Source organism: Streptopelia decaocto (genome assembly GCF_964273445.1).
Source record: "Streptopelia decaocto genome assembly, chromosome: 4".
Taxonomy (NCBI): Eukaryota; Metazoa; Chordata; class Aves; order Columbiformes; family Columbidae; genus Streptopelia; species Streptopelia decaocto.
In genome coordinates, this window is record NC_138658.1 from 31,533,533 (window position 1) to 31,559,253 (window position 25,721).

The 25,721-nt window shown below is 39.9% G+C and overlaps 1 protein-coding gene across 1 annotated transcript in view; it reads right to left on the reverse strand.

The window, feature by feature from the left end:
• Positions 1–25,303, reverse strand: part of GATB (glutamyl-tRNA amidotransferase subunit B) — a 43,136-nt gene extending 17,833 nt beyond the window's left edge. The window contains exons 1-8 of the mRNA XM_082051957.1: positions 25,132–25,303; positions 22,923–23,073; positions 9,997–10,110; positions 6,670–6,868; positions 5,578–5,700; positions 2,192–2,305; positions 1,036–1,120; positions 620–664 (exon numbers count right to left, since the gene is read on the reverse strand). Coding sequence (XP_081908083.1) covers positions 620–664; positions 1,036–1,120; positions 2,192–2,305; positions 5,578–5,700; positions 6,670–6,868; positions 9,997–10,110; positions 22,923–23,073; positions 25,132–25,277 — 977 coding nt within the window. The 5' untranslated portion in view covers positions 25,278–25,303. The remainder of the gene's footprint in view (positions 1–619; positions 665–1,035; positions 1,121–2,191; positions 2,306–5,577; positions 5,701–6,669; positions 6,869–9,996; positions 10,111–22,922; positions 23,074–25,131) is intronic.
• Between the last annotated feature and the right edge of the window lie 418 nt (positions 25,304–25,721).

Here is a 25,721-nt window from a genome sequence, read left to right on the forward strand (position 1 = left end):
CCTTCTTGGATGGTTGTTTATGGTTTGATGGCTGTCATCTTACATGGGTGGAAGGCAAGAAGTACTTGGCAAGGTAACATCTTCATTGGGTCTACAAAGGGCAAGGTAACATATTCATTGGGTCTACAAAGACCTTAGGGTAAAAGCCTGCCTACAAATGCTGACACCTTTCAACAGTAGTTAGGATTCTCAAAGAGTGGTTGTGATCTATGATCACAGAATTTAAGCACGGAGAGGTAGGGCCTGCTATCTGAAAACCATTTCCCTCAGTATTTACTTAAAGCAGGAGCAATGCTTAATTCAGAATATTTTTACGTTTTATATCAGGCATTCTTAAGGATACACTTGTACTGGCCACAAAGTAAACCTTCAGCTCACCCACTTTGAGCTAAGGTACTCGCACTTAGTTTTTGGGAAAGGTCTGTGGGTTTTAGCAGAGATCTGAACTGCTCAAACTAGCACTGATTTCAATAGGCCTCTTCCCCTTCCAGTGGAAGGTAAACATCTAATGCATACTCACTACACTGACTAACTTTACAAGATCATTATACTGACTACGCTGAAATGAAATAAAATACCAGTTCTTGAAATGTTAACTTTATTCAAAAAAAAAAAATACCGATAATCCTGTTTTCCTTCTTTGTCTCTCATTGGTACAGTGCACCTAAAATAAAAACAAAACAAGTAAGATGTGGTAAGAGATACACCACAGAATTAAGTTTTATGGCAAAAACACAAAACAAAACTTTGCGACATGAAGATCAGGAGAGCTTCTTAAAGCCACTACAATGCATGTGTGTATGTAAGAGGGCAGTCATTTTCACACAGACACTGTTTGATGTAGCACACAATCTGTTGTGAAAAAGCCTCAAATTTAAGAATAAATTACTACCTGTGAGGAGACTATGCTTGTGAACATCAGCTTTAGAAGACAGAAGTTAAGCAATACTATGTTACTTCTCCTGATCACGTTATTAGGTGTCCACGGCACTCTAAAGCTGCTATTCCAGACGTTCCTTCTAAGTCAAAACTCACCCAAGTTTGGAATCAAATGCTCTTGTTTCATTCAGAATTGTTCCTCCATTTTCAAGTTCTTCAATTTGCCTCCGTATTTCATAGTCTGACAGAAGCAAAAGAAAGAAGAATAAGCTTGTTAAACTGTACTATTAGCTTTTGTAGACTCCACTATTTCATTTTTCACTGCTATGCAATAATGGAATACTGTGTTGTTTTAACCTTAATAAAATCAACAGCAGTAGTTACAGGCAGAATTATCAGTCACTGTCTCACTCTCCAGCATTGTTTCTTTCTTTGCATGTTTTCCTCTCCTTCTTTCATTCCCTTTAAATAGAAAACATTTTCTCCCAGGCACTGCAGCCCAGCCATACATTCCTAGTGACCTTCCAATCACCCAGTTGAGTTTTCTTTTGGAGACGTAATCATCATCCTTTCTTGCTCATACCCAAGCTGCATCTGAACTTCACACACACTACTTACCGTACTCAGTGGAAAACAGTCATTTACATTGGAGGACACAAAGCCACTGCTGACATATTTCAGTACTAAACATGCTAGGCATTTAATCATCTGCTTTATTCTTCTTGCAGGCAGAGGGTTACCTCTGCAAGAAAACCACAGACTAACGTGGCTGCTAACCCCAGAGTACCCCATACTAAGATTTATTCTGTCAGGGAGTAGGAGGAGTGGGGCTGTTCCACAAGGAGGGATAAGCCAGGAACCAAGGGTGACCAGAGTACAGGCAGTGCCCTCACTGGTGCATTCCCACTAGTCTGAGCAGCATGGGCAGAGCCACGTGCGACTAACAGGGTGCACTGACAGTCTCAGTCAATTGAGCTGGGTCCAGGGTCCATCCAGGGAGTTCAATAAGAAGCAACGGGACGTAAGTCCAGAGACAGGACTGGGAACAAGACTACAGAACAGGTCCAAGGTCCATAAGGAGACAGGACTGAAAATTGGGAGACCTGTGATGTAGCTCAGGCAAAGTCCAAAGGCCCCAGACTGAACTTAATGTGACTCCGGGAACCCACAGGCAAGGTGCATGGAAGGGACACCCAGGTGAAGCTAGTCAGGGCATTTAAGGCCAATTACTGCACTAGGTAACCTGGTATATTTCATGTCAGACCACATAAAATATCTACAATGCTCTTATAATGAAGCAACCACCATTTACCTACTGCTTTTGCCAGGAATCGTATGCTGTTGATATTCTTCACTTCAGTCCTCACTCCATATGGCTCTCCAGGGTGATGCACAGAAACATTGGCATCCACTCTCAGCTGACCCTCTGTAAAAAGAAATTTTATTATGAGAGTAGTCTGCCCTGTAAACTACAGTAAAAAGCTTGGCATGCATTAATAAACTGCACGTTATGTGCAGAGCATTAATAGCAGACTTCCGTATGTCCAGAAAGGAGTAAAAAAACACCTCATTGTAGCATTCTGTTTGTGATTCTACCTCAAGCCACTGCCTTGAATCATTCAAAATTTTCTGAGAACAGTACTCTTTTTTAAAAAATTATTGCTCATAACTCCTCTCAGAGAAAGCCGCATGGTGCAGTGCAGGACAGATCCTCTAAGCCATGTAGTGAAAAAAGCTTCTGATTCACAGCTCTTAAATAAAGGGCAGAATTAGACAAGCAAAGTGGTGGATTGTGAGCTTTCATTCCTCTAGAAAGAGCATAAAAATACCTTTTTGAATTACAATTTGATGGATATATACTACCCTAGCATAGAACACAAGAACTTATAGTTATGTTGAACAGATTTACTAAGGTGTTCCTGGAAATTTACAGCTCAAGGACAAAATGTGAGTGGTAGTCAATTTTTTTTGTAATTTTCTTCCTCTCCTCCAGGAAACTGCCATCTTCGCCCCCACACCCAGACCATACCAATTTCCCTGTCTGCTAAAAAATGAAACAGAATATAAAGTTATATATAAAAACATCCTGCACTTTTAGTTCAAAATGAACTAATGTCCTTGGAGAACTTTAATGACTCAACTACAAGTAACTCACAACTGTATTTTCTAAGTTTTGCCCCTCTAAAGACATCCTTTCTGAGAAGAAAAACCTTGCCACAGTTGATCAACTGGCAAAAATAAACAAACAGGAGAGGCCGTATTAAAAAGAAACATAATTTTTCCCATATTGCACAGAGAACATCTGCAGCCTTCCTGTTAGTGGCTTTGTTGTTTTCCTTTTTTTTTTTTTTTTTAAATTTCAAATGCATATAAAAAGAAACAAACACTCATTAAATACAGTCGCACTATTAAAGAGAGCAAAAGATAGCTCAGATGTAAACTGTGACGATGGCTGCAGCTTCAGAATCCATTCCCGTCAATAGATGTAAATTGCCTAGAGAGGCCTTGGTACACTTTGTAAAAGCAGGCTGGATGAGAGCACACTCATTTCCTGTCTTCGGTGAGTCTTGCCAGACATGCAAATGAAGGACAAAGGTGCTGGAATGGCCCAACATCACTTTCAAGAGAAGTGTTTTGCATGTGCTCCCTCTAGGGTGAAATGAGTACTTGTTCCAAAAGAGGAATAGTCTTGTCCTGCCCTTGCTTCATTTTGAGACATGACCTGCTTCTACTTGGATGTAGGTGTCAATGTGACAAGACAATGAAGTTAATCAGGCATAAGTGAAAGCAGAGCCAGGCCCCAAATGTTCTTAAAAAAAACCTTCAAGCCCACTTTAAGCCCAGCTTCTTTTCCTTTCAATTTGCAAAGAAATGATCTCTTCATCTGTTTTTTGTTAATGAAATAACACCTGATAAAAACTAGGCACTTGCCTTCACTGCACACACAAGTAGAATGAAGATAAAATATGAGATGTAAAGCCCTGATTTGAAAGACAGTAATTATGAGGAGCAAAAACCACAACTGAAAGCCTCCAAAACTATCACCTTGAAAAAAAATCCAAATACTTTTAAAGTCAACTACACTGGAGGAAAAGCATTCCCAATACTGGAATTCTCTAAGGTCAGAAATCTCACTGAGATAAAAGAGATCATAGTGCAATTCCAGTGGCAATCTTAGTGCCAAATTCAATAGTGATAAACGATGGCATATATGTATGTCCATGAAGGCCTTTGAAGCAGCATGCAAACTGGCTGCTTAATAGTAAGAACTGTGCCCCATTTGACATGTAACACTAATGTGAGAAAAGATTCAAAGATATACTTAATGTCTAGCAATTATTATTTCCCCCTGCATTAAATTAGATTTGCATCACTAGCCAGCATTCATTGGATCCCGTATACTGGGTGATACATGGACCACTCTAACTCAGTTCTCTAGGAGATGCATCCACTCGGTATACACTATGGACTGAATTTCTTGCCAGAACAGTGAGGTCAACCGTAACGGGGAAAAATATAGCTTACATTGTGAACACTAATAGGCAGCTGATAATTGGGTGGATGTGTGGAGGGGATGAATGCCTGAAACTATACTTTTAAACTCCCAAGCAGAAGCCTGCTATTTGATAGCTGTAACCATGGGCTGGTTGTAAATTTTGATAACATTAGGAGTGAGCAAAAACAGCATGACCTGAATCCTCCAATTAACAGAGAGACACGAGACAGCATCACCAGTTAGGAGGCTGATCACATGCTGTGCTTCGGCACATCACCTATTGAGAAAATTGGGGCCTTAGAGTTCCAGAAAGAAGCGCTGGTGCCAAAAGCAGGGGTTTCCAAAAGAAGAAGTGGTCTCAGAAAGATAGTAGTGATCTTGGCTAGAGAGATCCTGGAGGTGGGAAAGTATCCTGAAGATCAGAGAGATGCATGCAGACAAATGCCAGGGGATGCCTAGGGACCTTGGCCTCTAGCACCTGAGACTAGTATTTGCAAGGCTGGTGCACAGCACGAATCAACAGAATTTTCTGGCCCGCCTCGCCAGACCAGCAGTGATCTCCCTAGTGGGAAGAGAAGCTGAGATGTAGTGAACATAATGCTGGAGGAGAGGGAGAGACAGAGTGAGCATGTGAAATGATCAAGTAGGATAAAAGCTGCAGTCTCGTTGTCAAATTAGCCCAGTACCCACGTCTGCTATGTGTTGTCATTTACCACAACTCACCTATGACATCAGCACAAGTTTACTGCCTACACCCATTTTATGACTAGCTGAGACCTTACACACAACATACAAGATGATTCATGCTCCCATTACTTTGTCTCATAACTTCATATTCTAAAATTAATCCTTACTACAGATCTTCTGTGCTGCACTGTTGTGGCAGGCAAGATGAGGACAGACAGGGAGAAACACCACAAGAACCCTGGGGACACTCCTTCCTGCTTAGGTTCATCCTGCAAAATTATTGCGTGAGGCAACATAAAATCTAGCACTGCAAAGCTCTGCAGATGAAGACAGGTCCACAAGGACACCTGAAGCATGGCAGACGTTAGCACAGACTCTGAAGATTGCAAAAACAACAGCTAGAAAAGGCTATGCATTACAAGCAACCACAGAGCAAAATAACCAGAAGCTGCAAAACTCCTGCAAATGCAGAGAATTACTGGTGACAAGGGAAAGCGCCCTTCCCCCTTCTGTACCTGCCATGACTGCCTGGCTGCTCCCAAGTGTTTGAAGAATGAGCTGAAGCTCTCTCACTGCTGCAGCTGCTTCTTCCCCACAGCACATATCAGGCTCCATGACAACCTCCATGAGGCCAACTCCTATCAGGGAAAGAGACAGGAGACTTTCAACAATAGCTTTTGATCTTGGCATATTAGAGTGCAACTGGCTAAACACATGAAAGCACTTGGGCTTTTTTTGAAATAAATAAACCTCCATGTATTATTTAGTAACTGTCACTATGGGCCTAGCTGCAGATTGCTATAAAAACTTTTCCTCCTATTTTTTTAAAGGAACAGACAAACCACAGGCAATCCTACACCCTCTGAGAACACGCAGATCAGGACACATCCCTCTTCAGCCTTTCTCTAGAATTCCCATTTAAAGCCAATCTGATTCCAGATTCAAGTTTGCTAATCTTATATTCATTTGGAAAAGACAGAACTGTAAACAGATGTAGCCTAGTTTTTAGCTTCGGGATCCAGTTTTCAATGAATATGAGCAGCCACAGCCCTTAACTTCAGTGGACACAGGAGCACTGTGTCCCAGTTAGGCTGGGCCATCTGGGTTGCTGCCCATGTTATGTGCTGTTTTAGTTCACTCCATTTACAATTTCAAAGTTTAAAGAGAAAATCTACATGTTTTCAAAGTTAATAATTATAACAGATGTCTGACTCACACTGACAAATTCCAACAGCTGCTCCTTCTATACGCAAACTTGAATCACTAGGTCTATGATACTTTAACACCACAGACAGTGGCAAAAGCATAAATAGCAGAGTGGCTGTATGTGGCTGATACACACAGTTTTGAGCAAACTGGAGTAAACAGATTTTTTACTTGTTACTGCCAACTGCCATCAATCAACGGCAATGGGAAAGGTCCACTGGCCATTAAAAAACTCAAGTATTCCCCTGCTTCAACTGTAATGGCCATTTTTATGTATTTTTATTTTCAAGGAGAGAGACATCAGGCTGGTTTTGTTTTTTGCCTGTTCCCTGTCATCCATGTACCTTTAAAGACTCATCTTACACAGAAAGGAGAAAACCAGGAAAACAATCCAAGCCTACCAGCCCTGTTCAAGTCAATGAGAGTCTGGCTCCTTGTGTCATCATGGAGACTCTTTCCACTGTCTTGCTCCAACTGAATTTGTTTAATCCTCACAGTTTTGGTCACCATCTGGCTCATTTTGTTGTCTATGCAGAGACTGTATGACAGACTTCCATTCACCGCAATAGGAACTCTTTGCTGAGTGATTTGATAGCCAGCCTGTCAACAAAATCAGCTTTATACTCAAATAAAACATTCACTTTTCAGAAAGCAGCAGCATGGACAAGTACAAATATTACAGACTAAGAACAAAATTGAAAATGCAACATCTTCCATAGTGACCTATATAAGAGGACAGAACACATGCACATGTAAATTCAGAAGTTATTTTGCTTAGTTGGAAAGAAAGCAAGCTAGAAAATGGGCCTAGAATTCAACATCACTGTGAAAAGCTGGAGGTCTGGAAAAAATAAGAGCATTCCTCAACACAGGCAAGTATAAGACTCTAGAGTAATGCAGAAATAATCAATAATCAACTGCACAACCACTTGCCAAGGATGACATAAATTTCACTGATACTGCCTTGGGGCAGGAAATGGACCAGAAGAGGTTCTTCCACTCCTGTGGTTTCATGATCATGTTAAATCTTGTCTGAAGTTAGTTACTGTACCTCCATCCCAAAGCTGGGACTATCACTAATCCTCCCATCAGGCTGAATATCCCTCTCTGCCTGTGCAGAACTTTACTCATTAGAGGGGAAGAGACAGAGAGGGAAGTGGGGGGAAATCAAGAAAATGAGAAAGCTCAATTTCATTAATGTAGCAGTTTCAAAGATAAACACAGCAATCCCATGGAAGGCACACAGCTGATAAATGCCACCTCATGCCTGGGACTCCATTCAAAGGGGAAACACCTAGCCAGAAAAAGGGCTGCCAGTGACAAGGTACTGGAATAACTGCAATGATGTAGAAATACAAAAGTGAATCAATTACTCCGTTGATGTAAGGTGCCCATCTCTTCCTCCTTCATAGCCTGCTCATGCCCTCAGTGGTGAGAACTGCAAAAAAAAAAGAGCCTACCAGATTTTAATGAATTGGGAGCACATTTGTGTATTTTGCAGGAAGGACGAGTTTACTCTAAAATGTAGAGATGGTGACAGTACACTAGAATGGAGAACAATGGTCTGGCCCTGATAACAGCTCAATTTATAGATGCAACGAAGTGCATGACCTTCTAGCCATGATCACTATCAGAAAAATAAAATAGGTGACTCTATGCAGCCTAAGCTAATCACACAGCTCTTCCCATCTCCTAAAACTTCTCTTTAAAATGATTTTTTAAAAGCCTGAAATAGTGAGTGACAATAAATAACAGGAATCCCATTTCCCATTCAAAGCCCCATTTTCAAGAGTAACAATAATCCCTTTGACAAACAACCCTAAGAGCTGGATTTATCTGTTCTATAGAGTTCATTAGCCTAAAATCTGCATCCTATTACAGGGTTCCTGACTAGACTGTTTCACTATGAAATGCAGGTCAAGCAGTTTACTGTCAGTGCTTTAACTGTAGAAGTCAGCCAGTAGAAAGCCAGAATTACATGTTTCAAGCTAATAAAATGTGTCAGCATCTCCTTGACCAAATTTCCATGCTTATCTGACCAGAGGATCCTCTAACTCATGTCTGCAGACAACAGCAGCCCACTTGGTGCTGCAGACACCTTCTTCCACCTCATTCTTCTCCTCTAAACACATGGATGCAGTTTCTTCCCTATAACTACATTCTTCCATATAGCTTCTATGCAGCAGACTGATAGCAGCAGACATCACAAGAACATGAGAGAATGTTTTCAGTTTAACAGCAGAAGCACCAAAGGCGGCTTGCAAACATATCTGTGATGGTTTTGGTCTTTCTTTATGATACACAAAGGAATTTTGGAAGTCATGTTTATTTCCTGCTATTTCACTTTTTTTTCCTCCTTCAGGTCTGGAAATGGGCTTTAAGATGGTTTTGCATGTAAAAGAGTTATTGGCAAATCAAACGGGTAAGTTTGTGTCTCCCATTCCCAGTAGCTTGCTACAGAGCCCTCAACAAAAGGGCCTCTTAATGGCTTACAAACATTAGCAAAGTTATCCCCAGAAACCATATCAGTAATTACACCAACTACACAGAAGAGCCACAAGTTGCCAAACTAGATGAAAACAGAACAGAAATCTCTTCTGAGACCCAGGACTCCAGTGGACAACTATAGCGTAATTCTCTTTCTAAGATGGTAAGCAATTGTATTTGAATATGCTTTGTGTAACTTCAAAATATTTCCAATGTCTGAACAAAAGAGTGGCAGAGAAAATAGTTTGGTTAATAACACAGCCCCTCTACACATTAATTTGGGAACTGAGAAATCTCCTATTCTGCTCCTCTGGATGACCAAGACACCTCACCTAAAGGGAGGATAAACTAAAATGCCTGATCTTTCTCAGATAAATTAGAAGCAGACATTTTAATGCAGTCATCAGATCTTCACCCTGAAATCACTAGAAGTAAAACTAATGTCCTCGCTTTGGCAGGTTAGTATCAAACTGAACGTTCAGTACAAATAAACTGACAGAAAAAAAATTAGAAAGGTTTAATTTCATTAAAACAGAAATAAGGCTCAAACACTGCTGCATCCTGTTGTAATGACAGAAGTCAGGTTCTTAAATTATTTCAATATTTCTACACTCATATAAAGTATGGCAAAATGCATTTGACTTCCAGTGACACCTTCTACCAAAGACGAAAGCCACCAACAAACCATACTGCAAATAATCAGTTTCTTGGTTGGATTTTGTGGTTGGTGTTTTTGTTTGTTTGTTTTGGGTTTTGTTTTGTTTTTTACTGGAACTACTGACTGACAAAGCTTAAAAGGGAAATTAAATATTTTTAGTTCCCTAAAGCACATACACAAAAGACACTATTGTGTTTATACCACTGGAACCTGTGTATGTTATACATTCACTTTAAATGAAGGACTATTATCAGATTGCTTTTACCCTAACACACGATTAGTACTAAACACCAGGAATGGAGAACTTAAGGGGCAAAGCAGCTCCAGCTCCCAATTCAATTACATTAAGCTATTGGAATCGTGCAGTTAAGAAAGCAGTCAGCAATCAGAGCAATCATACTCAATCAGTGAGCACCAGGGTACAGCTGTCTATTCATCAGGGATCCTCAGCATCCTGTTGGGGTGAGCAGAGCACTGACTGAAAACAGAAAAAGCATCTCTTCACTCATGTCCTGTTACCATCCATACTCCAGATTTGTCCTTTCCTACAGCCATAAAGGGACCAGCTATACTGCATACTTACAGGTAGATCTGCATAGAAATAGTGTTTTCTGTCAAACGACGACTTCTTGTTTATGCTGCAGTTGAGTGCTAGGCCCGTCATCACTGCTGCTTCTACGCATCGCCTGTTGAGAACCTAAGGAAACACGACACATGGTTTTGCTCGGATACTCAGTATGTAACAAATGTGTCTCCCACACATTGCCTTATATGGAGCATATATTCAGTTTTGCTTGCCTTCAGCCACCATCAGATCTCTTTCCTTATGTGGGTAGTTCTTATTCATCCTCAAAGTCATGGTAGCTACAAATCTGCAAAGCTTTAAGATGAAAAAACAAGCCATTCAGTAATTTTGTGTTGCCACATAAGGTGGTGTGCACTGTCCGGCTTGCAGCTTTTGCAAGCATTCCAGTACTTTTGAATCTTCAAGGGTGAAAGAAACAAATTATAGCAAATGATAATTCATTCGTAACCAGCCGTCAACTCATACTGGGAAGTGTAACCACAGGACTTGGATTAGGGACTGCAGTGCCATTTCAGTAAAACACTTCAGAACACCTGTAACAACAGATCCACAGTGAATTCATTAGTATCTGCATCTAGATTTCAATCCTCTGCTTAACCAGGACATAATAAAGCACACTTACCCGCTTTGCTAGAACACAACTAAAGAGACATCAATTTATCCCATGGCTACAAGTACCCATGCATTTCCAGTACCCAGGTAACCTCAGGGATGAAGGTTCTCTTAGAACACATGATCTGAAGACCCAGTAAGGCCTTCATGAAGAAATAAAGGAGTTAAGTGCGGTTTCTCACCACCAACCCATCACTCTCAGAGCTACACCCTTCTATCTCCTCAGCAGGGTCAGGATCCAGAGAAGAAAGAAAACTCAACTCCAAAAAGTACTAACTGGCAATGTTTAGTGGTTTTTTTTCAGGTGTGCTCTCACTAATTTAACAGTTGGTTTAACTACTATCAAATAGATAAAACGGAAAAGAAAAAAAGGCTGAATTTGTCTTAGTACAACTCTGACATGCTCACACTTACAGTATTTTGAAACAGGAACAGAATTTATCAATCTTATTTTGCACTGTACAGCTGCCAGGAAGTCAATTTACAGCAGAAGCATTAAAGGGGCACATTATGTAAAAGAATCTACATGACTTCAGCTGCATTGACCAGAACATAAAAGGCTTAAATAGTGTTTTCTTCAGTTTTTCTGGCAGTATTTACTTTTTACATTCTCCATCCTGATTTCTGAAAACAGATTAAGCAGCTGTACATTCCTCATCATCCCATGTCTTCAGCTGGAAAAGGAATCTTTGCTTTACTCGTCTAATATTTAAAAAATCAAAATAATAAGAGAAAATACATTATACTCTTCATGTAACTTTAAAATTGCTTATACAGACAAGAAATTAAATATTTAAGACATTTAATGAGGGAACGTTCAGATCTTTAGTGTAGTTATATATGGCTAACTAGAACACATCATCTGTTTGGGCATATTTTATTTATTAAAAAATGTTAAAGATCCATAAAGCAAATTTGAAATGAGAAAAAAGGAAGAACAGTTTCCCTTTGAAATACTGATCCCCAGCAAAATGAACACAAGTAGTCCAGACTATAACCTAAGTAAAATTGGTAACTACGAAATATTATTTTAGTATCATAGCTGCCGTTCATTATATAGTAGATGGTCCTGTTTTCAACAATTAAATGCTTCCAGACAGTACAAATACTTTTTTTACTGTTTAAGGAAGCTTGTAACAGTGCTAGTCAAATTGTTCAATGTTTAAAATAATGTATTTTTAAATACACAGGCAAAATTTCCTTCTATTAAAGCATTATGGCATGATCCTGTTCAGCTTTATAAATTAGGGAGGACCATGCCAGTCAGCCCTTTAACAACTGGTCATCAGAAACCAATAAGGCTCTATAAGGACTGCGTAAATTCTAAACACCACTGCGTCGAAGTAGTGAACTGGTGTCTTGCTACATTTCCAGATGGTGCAGGGGTTGTGACTGGTAGTCACAACTGGAGAATAAGACAAAACCCAGCTCCCGAGTTGCAGTCAGAGCCCCATGGCACATCCTTCAAATACAGGTGGAGTTTAGCTAATGATTACACTACAACTACTGCCTTTGACAACTTGCTCTTCCATTTTTTGTTCAAACAAGATAGAGTGTATCTTACTCTCTGCCCTAAGGGATAACACTGTTTAGAGGTGAAAGAAATAAATCCCACATAGGTACTTACACCAGTGACAAGCTTTTGCACTACTGATGATGAAACATTTTGGTGGCTCAGGGGAAGAACTGACACAAAAATGTGAAATATTGATTATTTTCTACATATTATTACTAAGCATTTACATGAACGTAATGTGTATGTGTTCCCAGTGTACTGGGTCATGCTAGATAAATCACTGTATTACAAACCATTACTCACTCACTAGTACAACCTCCTGTGCTACTTTATCGACCTCGGTGGGGGCAGAAGGCATTGCAAAGCACATCTTTCCCACTATGGCATACTGAGATGTCTACCATGCCAATCTGATTCCTCTGCTCTGTTTGGCTCAAATAAATAAATAAATAAATGACCCTCTACTTCCTCAAAAATCAAAACTTAACTGCTCCATTTCTGAAGTGACTACCACTACCCATTCCGGTGATCAAGACTGTGCACATAAAGCAGAGTTGTTTAAGCAAACTACTACTTTTCCTTCAACCAAGCCTAGCTTTTCAAATAATCTGCACTGATAAACATCAATTCAGTATGTGAAACTTCCCATATTAATGACCTAGAGTAAGTCCCCCAAGCTTGTTTATGCAGTAAGCTGTTATTAAGTAGACAGCTTTGACTAGCACCAAAGATTTAAATTACTGGCTTGAACTGACAAACTGCCAGTCTGGTATGTTAGTAAAGTGCTGACATTGAAAGAAAGATACGTAGCTTCTGCAATAGCTATGGACAAAAGACAAGAGCCCATAAAGCTTTTTTAAATATTTCTCGTCTTCTAAAATTGAAGCATCTCTCCTAGGTAGTTAAAGAAAATCCTAGAGAGCTATCACAAAAGGAAATGAAATTGTTTGTATTGGAAACTCATGAAAAACCTTAACAATGGCATCACAACATTAGCACCATTTCCCTGTAGCTACACTATCCTGCTAGAGCACCATGGTAACTGAGCGCTAAAGGAATGAAAGAACAATTCAGCCAAGATCTCTCTTTTTCTGATATTCACCTATTCTTTACATCTAGTTCACAAGTGGAGAGACTCCTTTTAAAAATGTATCATCTTTATTTGCAAGGTCAGTTTAGTCCATACCTTGGTTTTAAATACAAGGCTATTCAATAGCTACACAAAACTATACACAATACCTTCAATGGCATAAATTCCCACCAAAAGCAACTTTTTAACAGCTTTTTCTTTAACAGCAGGTTTACTCCTTATATTAACATGACAGAAAGCTGGCTCCCTTTTAGGTGAAGATGTATGGTTCTATATTTAGTAAATGAGAATTTTAAAATTTTAAAGACAGTAGGTATGCAGCTTCTTCTTTTGCTAATGAGTACCATATAGGATAATTGAGGGAAAAAAGAGAAGAAACATCTAGATCTCTCTCCTGCAAAAAAGTTTATTTGTGCTACGTTTAAAAAAAAAAAAAAAAGTAATCTTTGGCATAACAGTGACACCCAGGAAACCTAAACTATGGAACAAAGTATTCCTTGTACTAAAAACAGTAAAATGAAAATAAGTCCTTGGAAACTTTAAAAGTTTTTTATTCCAGGTCACACATTTTAATAAAGCAGATTTCATATTAATTAGCTATGTTAAGACCTTCATTCCTTGTTACAATCATGAAGAAATCAGCATTAATCAGATTAACTACAGGACTGTTTATCTAAGAAACATTTAATTTTAGCTCCTTTTTATTCAAAATAACAGCTAGAAGAAGGAAGCAATGCAATGTACTTAGCCAGCTCTCTGTAGACCCAGCAGTAATCTTTAGAAACCTCAACAGATACATCTAATCATATTTCCCAGCACTCCCATTTCATATCACTCTGATTTTTATTTGCTTCCACTAATGGATATATTCAGTCTTGCTATTCCTCCTGTGTTAAAAGTACTAACTTGCTTCCATATATATGGTTCTTTGAAGTGCAATCTCAAGTTAAACTTCAAAATAAACTACTCATATCTACTTAGTCCAAATGTAATTGTGACTGTTCAGTCTGACACTGCAGATGAATACTTCAGTGCAGTTTTCTTTCTTGGCATCCTCCCACACACACAGAAGGGCGTAACTGCCTTGTAGCTATGCATGTACAGAATGTACATTACAATAAATGAAGAGCTAACCATTTCCCAAATGATCTATTTATGTCAATAGGTATACAATCAGACCCCGTCCCTCTAAGCATACAGTAAAAATGTAAAAAACAAGCCAAACTAAGCCTTGTCATTTGTTTGGTCTGCAAAGAGTGCACGTGTTCCAAAAACTGAGATCTCTAACTGCAGGGGAAATCTAATAAGTAGTTTCATTTAGGGCATTCTGATTTTCAGTCCAGTGTCGACTTCACAGCATATTTCCTCCCCTAATATGAGCGTTATGTTCTTATCCATAAGGAAAGGGGCAAAAGAGTAGGTGAGGAAGCACTAGACATTTTAAATTAAGATCTTCAATTAATAGAAAGAGTTTCCAGCTTAAGAAAAGAGAACCAAATGGCAACTGAGAAGCTGAAGAAGCAAAGGAAGATGGAGGCGGGGGAGGGGGAGAGGTGGGGGTGTAGACAGGCATTAAATATACCTTAATATATTTTGTAACTTATCTTTCTGCAGTCTGGTACCAAAAACATATGCTCCTACATAAAACATATCACAAGGATTAGAATTGGAGGAAGCATCTTCCAGGGGCAGCGATGACCAGCAAAATTCAGCAGCAGTAGGGAAAGATGCTGACCCCTGGGAGTAAGAAAACTGGGAAGGTGTGAGCAGATACAAAGCTATTCAAATACAGATTGACTTCTGGGTTTCTCAGCCCTTTGAGACAGGGGTTGCTCAAAAAAAAAAAAAACGGAAAAATCCATTCAGACCACTGTGCGGGCAAAGCGCTCAGATCTCAATGAAAAAAATCCATTTTCTGGGGTGGTAGGAAAGCAGCCAATCCAGTGGCATTGCCCCAAACCAGTGATCTTCATGCCTCAGATCCCATCAGCACTGCTAAAATCAAATAAACTTCTACCATGCAGAACCAGTCCCAAGCAGAAGAACCCACAGGGGGAGACAGAACAACACAATGGCAATATAATGGTTCATGATATCCACAATCAAACACTGTGTTTCTATGGTCTTTCTATCAAGAAGATCAAGTGAAAACACTTCAATGCTTCTAGAGGCAGGGGACTGAGCAATGGCTAAAATCTAAGTTACAGAATGTGATCAAATCCAAAGTCAACCAGAGCTTTGAGGTGGACCTTCTCAGGCCTGTTTTCCTACACTGAGCTCCACAAAACAAAGGTTTTAAACATGAATAACATCTGCCTTCTTCAATATAACCTAGATTGTTTAACTTGTTAAACAGAAAATTCTGAGCACTTAGCACTGAGAACAGAATTTATAAACCAGCCCCTGCTCTCTTTATCCTTATAAGATGGTCCTTTGCTTGTAGGCTTGGTGAGGGCCAGCCCTGTGGTTTTCTGAGTTGTAATGAATTCTGGCCTTTGATACACATTGACTGTCATTTTCCATAATTCCTAAGCCTTGGCTATTTGCTCTCTGCTCCTTCTTGCAATCTTTGGGTGTCTGAGAGCCCATACTAAAAACACACTAAAAACTCCCAGCCCTTTGATCTGACTCTCTCATTCTTTTTTTCCTCTATTTGCCCTCTCCTGAAACATGCTTATTTGCTCCTCAGAGAGGCAGCCATCTTTCCCTCCAGGCTGACCCAGATGTCTCTTAAGAGAGCACAACATACAAATTGAGAGTAAATCAGAGGCTGTTCATCACACATAGAGACAGGACTTCAGGAAAACAGTAGGTGACATAATGCAACAAGTCTTGCAGAAAGCTATTAAGAAAGCAGGCTAAAATTCTTTAATAAACTGGTATAGCAGAACCGACGAAGACTAAAACCTTGTTGGTTTTACCTGAGCAGTGACCTCAACACTCTCTCCTCCATGATACCCCTATCTTCTCCACATTTCATCAAATATCCCAAATTGAGTACAACGTGTCACAAACACCAGAATAGCAGCAGCCCAAATAAAGCTGAGATCATTGGGGAGAAGAGACTTAACTGCTCATTTCCTCTTCATGAGGCAATTTTGTCTGAACTTGGCAGTGAAACTGCAAAACTAACGTTTCTGTACAAAAAAACAATCATAGAATCATAGCATCATAGAATAGCTTGGGTTGGAAGGGGCCTTCAAAGGTCACCTAGTCCAAGCACCCTGCAATGAGCAGGGACATCTTCAACCAGATCAGGTTGCTCAGAGCCCCATCCAGCCTGAATGTTACCAAGAATGGGGCATCTACCACCTCACTGGACAAAAACAATGGTTACGATGGTAAAATTACGGTGGTAAATAATAAAAATTAGTTGCAGAACCTTACGTAATCCTCTCAAAATCAAATACATAGTAATAATATATTTAATGTAGCGAGGTGACTGATAATCAGAGGGAACACAAAGAAATTATTTTTACCCCAGGAACCTATTACAGCCTAACTGCACCAAGGTAAGTTTGAAAAAAAATACATAAACCTGACAGTTACGCAACATTACACAGCAGACAGCTAACCATGAAGCAAAGACCCAGTCTACAATTATCTGTCATTACTGTTGGACAATGTTTCCTACATACCTTTCAATGAAAAAACTCTTCAGAGAAAAAAGATATTAAGAAGAACAAAGAAGCAATATGTCAGTTTGCAAAGTTAAAATTCTAAGAAATTGGTAGAACCACGATTGTGACAGAAACTTTTGCTTAACAAAGCACTGCTTTTGTATACATATATACAATACACTACCTTGGATTTCCACAAAGGGAGTTAGTTATATGGAACCAGACTGTTTGTCTACATACTGAGAGAAAATTACACCAAACACTTAAGGATGCCAGAGCATATATAGTGACTGATAACAGAAGTAATAGAAATCCCAAAAACTCCACTCATGGTTTCAACTTAAAGAAATTCCAAGTCCACTAACAAAAACTACTGCAAAAGCCAATGTGCAATTCAGCACCAAGTTCAGACTGAATGCGGAAGGAGGGCACTCCGATCTGTCTGGTTGTCATGTAACAGTTGTGCTGTCCAAACGTATCAAAGATGGTACAATAACTGCAGTAACAGAACTGTGTGAAAGAAAGGAAACAAGATACTGCAAACTCCTGCTCTCCACTAAGAAGCAGAAAAATATCTGTGTAAAGCAATAAAAAAAAATACCACACAAAAAGAGATAAAATACATAGATAACATCACTGATGCATTGAAGGATCTGCTGAAATAGGTGATAGCAAGATGTTTTATCAACTCAATGATGTTCTAACTGGCAAGTTTACATCAGCCAGAGGGACCTGTTAAGGATGAACAGGAAAGCCAACAAGAACAACAAACAGAAAGAGCTCAATAGTTACTGAGGTGCTAAGGAGACAAAGCTCTACAGGAATTGTTAGCCTTGACAAAAAGATTAAACACCCAGAATGAGTGTCAGAACTTCTCACAAATAAACAAGAAATAGCAAAAAGCAAGAGAAGACCTTACAGGGGACTCTTTCAAATCTTGAGAGAAGAGCAACAAATGTCACCAGATACTTCAAAGCACAAAAGCCGAGGTGTCTCCAGAAAAATGGCATTTAAAATTAAGTATGAAATAAAGTTGAGCTAAGCAACTGCAGTAACCGAGGAAGTATTACACTTCTCAGACCCCAGTGAAGGAGGCTAGCTCTACAGGCAATCCCAGGGCTGTGAATGATCCTACAAAAGAGAATGAGGAACAACCTGCACCATAACCCAGCCCTGAAAGTCACCTGAAGCAGGCCTCCCTCATCATTCAAAGACATCACTGACCAGTAAAATGGAACTGAACTGACTAATAGCTTGAAATTTTGTAGGCAGGATTTAATCCATCATGCACTCAGAAATTTAAGGGTCTATGAACTGCAAAGGCATTCTCAGAGAGATTTTTTCTAAATAAAGCAGGATTTTCTTTTTAGAGGCTTACTGGGACTGCCAGTCCAGCAAGCTGGGACTGTGTGAGCAACTAAAGACTGTTAACCACTGATGATATAATGCATGTCATAAACCCAAATGTTATCAGGAATGGACTACAACACAAAGGTACCATCAGCTTATAAGAAAATATCTCATTTTTCCCCTAAGTACAATTATTACAGTTTTGCTGAAAGAAGTAACAAGCAGTTGAAGTGTTTATGCAGTGGAAGTTAAACCCACATACATGCAAAGATCAGAATATTGTCCAGTTCCCCATGAAAGGTGTATGCAATTTAAAATGTAGTTATCAAAAGTCACGCTAAGAAGCAGGGTTTTTTTTTGAAAGCAAAGTAGTATAAGAAAGGAGTAAATTCATATTCATGCTAGCAGGAATGTCAAAACAAAAAAGAAATCACAAGTTGGTAAAGCAGCTGTTGCAATCACCACATTTAACAGGCACAAGATATCAAAAAATCTAGTTTCAAGCTGTAAAGTATCAATTCTGGTTTCAAATGCTGTTTCTGTTCCAATATGTACAGCTGACAGACAGATCCACCAAAATCTCACACAAACCTCTGAGTGCCTTTGAAAGCAAATGCACCAGGTAAATTCTGTAGATTAATAGCATCTGAAATCCATCATTGAGTCTGACGATTTATCACCCAAGATATCTGGAAAAATACTAGGTATCTGCCACTGCCAAGCATGAATGCCCTGTCAATAAAGGAAGAGGAACTAAAGCACCCTCTACATCCCCAAACTGGGCATTACCCCTATCACATCCCTGGGAGGCCATCTCAACAGCAGAGCCCTGCAAGGTGGGGAAGATAACAGCACAAACCAGGTGCTCTCTGCTACTGCGTGCTGTTGCAGTGACATTCCTCAGCTTTGGAGAAGCCAAAGTTTGGAGTTTAAGTTGCAAGCAGTGCAATACCAGAAGGAACAAGGGCTAATACCTGTTCTAGCCCTGCTTCCTTCCATGAAAAGGTGTATCTGGTTGCCCGACTGTCATTATACAGGTGAGAGAAGATACAGTAGGACCAAAATCCTTCCTTCTACACTATTTACAGAGGGAAAACTAAAGGAGTTTAAAACAACAGGATATTAAAATCTCAGTACAGGACAGCAGCAATGAGTGAGCTGTCAAGGCCTCAAGGATGTCCAGTGAAACGGGAAAAAAATATTCAGATAGAATCATGCATCTCATATGCTATTCTACAGCAGTGTTCAACACCTATTTTACTCTGTTTCTTCTGAGGTCAGAAGGTATTTACCTCTTCTTCTTTAGAAAAAGAGCTTGATCATTTCCAAAAACCCTATCTTAAAAAAAAAGATGCTGTTCACACTGTGAAAAGAATGAAATTCAAATGCATAAGAAGGTGTCAAAAATATCAAAATACTTAAGGCTGTAGGGCTAATATTCATTCAAATCTTATTAATTTAAACCTTGGCTATGTAAATCCTAGATTATTTCTTCATACACTTGCCTACAAAGAAATAGGATCAGGCTTTCACTTCAGTCATACGGGAGACAAATATAAAATGTGCATCTTTTGGTGTGATTGGCGACAAAGACTAAGCACAGACAAAAAGGTTTCAGCCCTTAGCTACTAGATCTACCATCTTATTTCTGTGGCTGAGCTATAATTAACCTTTAGTCAGTCACCTCAATAATCAGAATAGAGAATTATGGATTCTCTTTTTGTGAGCCCAGTCTTATCTTCATAAACCTTTATAAAAATTCTCAGAATTTTCAAAGGGGATAAATCAGACCACCAGTGCAACCACCTCCATGGATCCTCAGAAGAATTTTAGATCAATCTGTAGGTATGATACACTGTATGCCACCACGTGTAGCGCAATACTTCCTTTATAACCCGTCCTCTGAAGGCACCAAGCTAAGATCATTGCCAAGTCCATTCAGCAGGTAAAAGAATCAGGCATTTGCATATTTCATTACATGAAACGTAATGTAGTCATATGCAGTCCCAAAGAAAGGAGAGCATTAGTTATTTGAGATGCTATCTGATCTAGTGGCGAGGGGCTCCATCACGACAGAGCACAAAAAGGTACGGAGTAGCATGGAACATGCTGTCCAGTCTCGTTACTTCTAAATTTACTTTTTCAACCAGAGTTTTGGCACATCTTTTTTGCTGTCTCATGCCAAAGAGGAGTGTATCTGCATAGCTGGTCTTGCCTGTAGTCGGCTCTCACAGGTACATTATGAGAGCAGCACAGTGAAATAGACATGACACTAACTCTGTGATGGTCCTCCTAAGGCCTACTTGCAGCAGAAGCATAAAATAAGCTGTATTGCATTACAGGAAAAAAATATGAAGAGGAAAGATGCAGCAGGGCTAAATATATTATTCTAGTTTCCCCTCTCCTGTGGAGAGTGCAGCAAAGGCTCACACCCACACTCAAAAGTGACCCAGAAATATATAGCAATCAGAAAAGTTCCCTTTAGCACTATTCTTTCTGGTCCCAATGTGAAGCAGCAAATACTAGCATGGTTGTCTGTCACAACCACTTCATGGTCCCACAGTAAATTTAAATCCCTGTGACACTGAAAAGTGTCTCCATAGTTCTCAGTTTATAACAGCTGTTATTCTCTGCTATGGACAGCACAACTAATGTATTAAACTTTGCTCCTATTTTTTCGTTTCTCAACAAAACAGAATCCAAAGGAAAGGCCAAATATTTACCTTCTAAAGAGACTTATTCAGCAATAATATAAACATTTGTGGTTTTTTGTTTTTTTTTTTTTACAAATACTGGGACATTTTCAAAAACTACATTCCATCTTTCAAAATCCAGCAAAACCCAATTCTACTTCAGATACTATTACCATGTACAAATATATATAGTTATTTCAAGAAAACAAGGCCAACTGTTTGATTCCAGAACAAGCATCCGTCTCTAACATTAATTCCTGTGCAGCAAGTACAAAGGGAAAATAAAGCTATGATTACTGACTGGATTTTGTGTCAAATTCTAACATGCAAGAACATGTTATTTTCTAACATTCACTTGCAACTCTATTTTCGCCAGTACTACAGTGAGAAAAATCCTCCTTCTCTTCCTACAGCTAAAAGCAGCTGGTAGAAGCTAACATAGCATCACTACTTTTAAATTAAGCTAACCATCCTGCTGTTGCTTGTCAGGTGCAGCTGTATTCTCTGTCAAAGCCCACATGTACTGGGGTTTTCTCACAAAGGTCAGACCTTTGTGAGACCTCATCTGTAAAGCACTTCAACAGACCAAAAAGCAAAAAAAAACCCACCCCAAAACAGTAACATATATAAAAATGAAACTCTTCATAAATACTCATTTTTGTTCATTCAGTAACAGTTTTTCTACTTGGCTGAAGATAAGCCTTAGACCATTTAAGAGGATTTCTGCTCATTAATAGAATGTACAGTAGAAGGGCTGAAGCCAAAATCCTGAACCCTTTTAAATTTTCTAAATATTAATTCTCTAACCTAGTCTTGCCTCCAAATGAAAGGAACTAATTTTCGATGTTTAAGTCTAACTAGATTCTTCTAAAACCAAATGACTGCATAAGATTCTCATTCTCTCTGGAAAGTTTTCAAAATTTCAATATAGCTAGATCTGAAACTCAGCTCTGAATTGCCACTGACACCAGAGTGAAGTCCAAATTATATTAGCACCTAAAATTCACTTCCTTAGATTTCAAGACTTTTGCAAATACAGAATGAATACACCAACTCATTTCTCATTTAAGGATCACACAGATATATCGAGACCCTAGAAATCCAGCCATAAGTTAATTCTCAATTTCAGAATATTATTTAAGGCTGTATTATGGTGATGAAAAGCTTCCAATAGATTAAAAATAAAATACATCTGCAACTGGAATTCAAACTTCCACTCTCATACTCTCTGAAACACTTCTGCATTAAATAATTTCACTCTATTACAGTCCCTGCATGCTTGTTGCATGAGGCAATGCTAAGTCTATTCAACATTTATTTTCGCTGTATAGTAAGAACTTATATTATACTTTTTAAGGATTATTTTTATATTAAACTTGTTAGATTTCCAGAGAATTCTACAGCAGTACTGTCACAGCCATCACAAAGTTATACTTAGCTGTGACTTCAAAAATTTATGATGATGTCACTAATAAATCACATTGTTATATGCTAGCTGGCTATTCAGACTTATTAGGTAATTGTTTTGCTCTGGAAATAGGAATGGTTGACACTTTCCTAAATCAGAGACTTTCTGCTTAGGAAGAGAAGTACCTCCATAGTGAGACATTCCAAATGGCAAATGACAGCTACATAAACAAACATATGGCAAAGTAACATCAAGTGGCCACTCGGAAGTCTAAGATGTTCTCCTCTCATAGGATTTTAAGTATCTCCCATATCTAAGGAATTTCCTGTGTGGCATACTAACCAAATACACCCACTCTGGTCTCAGAGAAATGCTGTGATTCATTCAACATGTTGAAGAGATACTCCTCATTTTTTTCCTTTGCAGAGGATATCAAGTTTCTGTAGTGATAACTAGGGAGTGAGAGAACTGAAAAGAAACAGCACTTGGCATTTCATGTTATCAACCAACCAGAAAATAGAAAAATATGTAAGAGCAGTTCTATAGTCAAATCTTGGGAACCACAAAATACTAGACACATACTCAAAGTTGTCTGATGTAAATACTGATATAATTAAGTTGAAGCATAACTTACTGGTAAAGTTCCAGGTAAAGATGCATCAAAGAAAGATACCAAAGAGTTAGGAGGTGCTGCAAACTGGACTTGGGAACCAGAGAAAAGTTTTGAGTTGGAACTGATCTGTGCATGAATTTCCAGACCCACAACTGGCACCCATGGAGCAAGACTGAAAAGCAAAGAGGAGAACGGAAATAAAATTAAATTATAATTGTAAAAAAATGTAAATTATGTTGTAAATTCATCTACAGTGTAATGGCAAAAGTTGTGCTGCAATACTGGAGAACTAACTGACAGCATATACAGAGGGGATTGTATAGCAAAGTGTCTTCATTATATACAGAAAATAATGCAATTAAAAAAAGAAACATAATGGTCTGAAACTTTAAACTTTTCCTTACATGAGAAACCTTAGAGAAATTAATGAGGCAAATTTGCATGCTGGATGAACCCTAATTTGGTACTTTGTGAAAATCACAAAATCATCATAAATATCAATTACTTCTCAGGTAGCTTTATAAATCTCCAACAGACAGGTGGCATAATAAATTATGTATTGTTAGCTAGTCACTTGCATGCTGGGAAAGGTGGCTCTCTAGAGCAGTGTTAGTAGCATATTTGCATAAACATTAGTAATCTGGTAATAGAGAAATCATCACTTGAACATGAGAGCTACTGTCCTCTGAATATATTCCACAGAATAAAGCTTCTCTGTATCATCTAAAAAATAACTGCAATTCTCACATCCATAACCTTTATATGGACAAGAGAAAAAGGTCACCTTTACAGTATGAATTGCTTGACAGTTTCTGTAAGTAATTATCTGGCCTTGTACAAATGAAGTGGCACAAATAATATTCAGTGACAAAATCACATTTCTATGGCAGAATATTTCAGCAGTATAAGTACCAGATAGCTATAGGAGATAAGTGAGCTATGGAAAAACTTCAAACAAATATATCAAGTACAATGTTCCTTCCAAAGGTTAACGTAATATATTGTCAAGATTTTAGTTCTCTCTCTGCCCTGCAACAGCTGAGGACATTCCTACAAACGCCAAACTAGTGATGCAGATACCACCTTAATAACTGCTTTAGGATGAAGATGATTATCATAAAGGAATAAGGTTCAGATGTCAAAGAATCTAATACACTTTCTTTCACTGACACATTTTCTTTGGTATTTTCAACTATGCATAACAATGCCTCAAGGTTTAGGAAAAACATTGGGTTGGTTTAGGTTTGTTTTTAATTTTGGAGGCAAATTTAAGTAATTGTTTCTTGCATTCTTTAGAAGTGCATCCCCAACACATCATGACATTAAAAACTACATTAGGCTCCACTTAATCGGTGTGTTGGCATACACTTGCATAAAAAAATATGTGCATCAGTCAGTCCTCAAGTCCTACTAACAACACTGATGAGAAACCTGGAGTTTCTTGCCATGTTTGTTCAAGGTTTATGTTTATTTGTGTCTCTAAAGAATCAGCAGCATACTTGTGCCAGTGTCTGCACAACTTCTTAGGTGATGAGCTGTGCAGAAAGAAACCTCCATTTCACCAGAGAACACATTAGCTTGTGCAGGCTCCAACTTAGAGCAAAAGGAGGAATAAAATGCTCAATTCCATGCACACTGTCGAAGTTTCACAATCCTCCACTGGAAGAGCAAGCTTCCTTTGGACCAGAATAACCCTTTGAAAACACTCACGAAGAACTGGTGCGGCCCTTGTTGTTTATACTCCGAACACGCGAGGCCTAACGCTTTCCAATTTGCTTGCACTGCGCCTGCCCTTTGTCACAGCCCAGCGTGCCAGAGGGACGCGGCCCCACTGCAAAGATAAATACTGTTTAAGCCAGGAGTGTCAAACTCGTTTTTCACCGGGGGCCACATCAGCCTTCAAAGGCAACGGCGAGGCTAATGTGGCCCCCAGTGAAAACGAGTTTGACACTCCTAGTTTAGGCGGTTTGGGAAGGGGTGTGAGGTAAACGGCTGCTGAGGACCTGCTGTCCCACCAGCAAGGTGTTGCTGCCTCACACTGCTCAGCTGATGGCACTTAAAGGGGCCCTGCCGCTCCCACCCCGCCGCACAGCTCCCGCAGACGTTGCTCTCGGGCCCAAGAGCGGCCCCGGGCCCGGCCCCCACCCTGCGGCTACGCCCTGAGGGCGGGAAGCCTCAGCGGAGAACCACCTCCACCGGCACCTCTCCCCGCGCCGCACCAGCACCGTACCCGCTCTTCCCCGCCGGCACTGCCCCGCCTCTCGCGTTACAGGCGACAGCGTGCTGCCCGCGGGGGGCGGGACCGGGACCCCTAGCGCCGCGCTGCCACGTCCGGCGCCAGACCCCGCCGCACCCCCGCACCGCCACCGCCGCCATTTTGCCTTGCTCCTCGCTGAGAGGCTCCCGCGGCGCTCCCTGGGAAATGTAGTCCGGCGAGCGGGACGGCTGCGCCGAGCGGCGGGTCGGGGACACGGACTACAGCTCCCGGCAGGCCCCTCTTCGTGCCCGCTCCTTCCCCGCTCGAGGGCGGGCGGGGCAGCGGCTGTGAGTGGCGTTCTGCTGCTCCTCAGGGTTGAGGGAGTCAGGTGAAGGCACACACTTCCACGTCTTTACCAGGGTCTGGGTGATGACTGGCTCTGCTCAGCTTGGGGTGAACGTGGGGCTTCTGTTCCTCACCTTTGCTCTGGAAAGGCCTCCTCTGCCTTCGTGTCTCATTGTAATGGCGCCTGTTAGCAGGCGGTGCGAGTCTTCCTCACACACAGCTCTCCTGCTTACCTCCTCCCTGAGAGGTATTTCCCTGGCACTCAAAAGTGTAGTAGC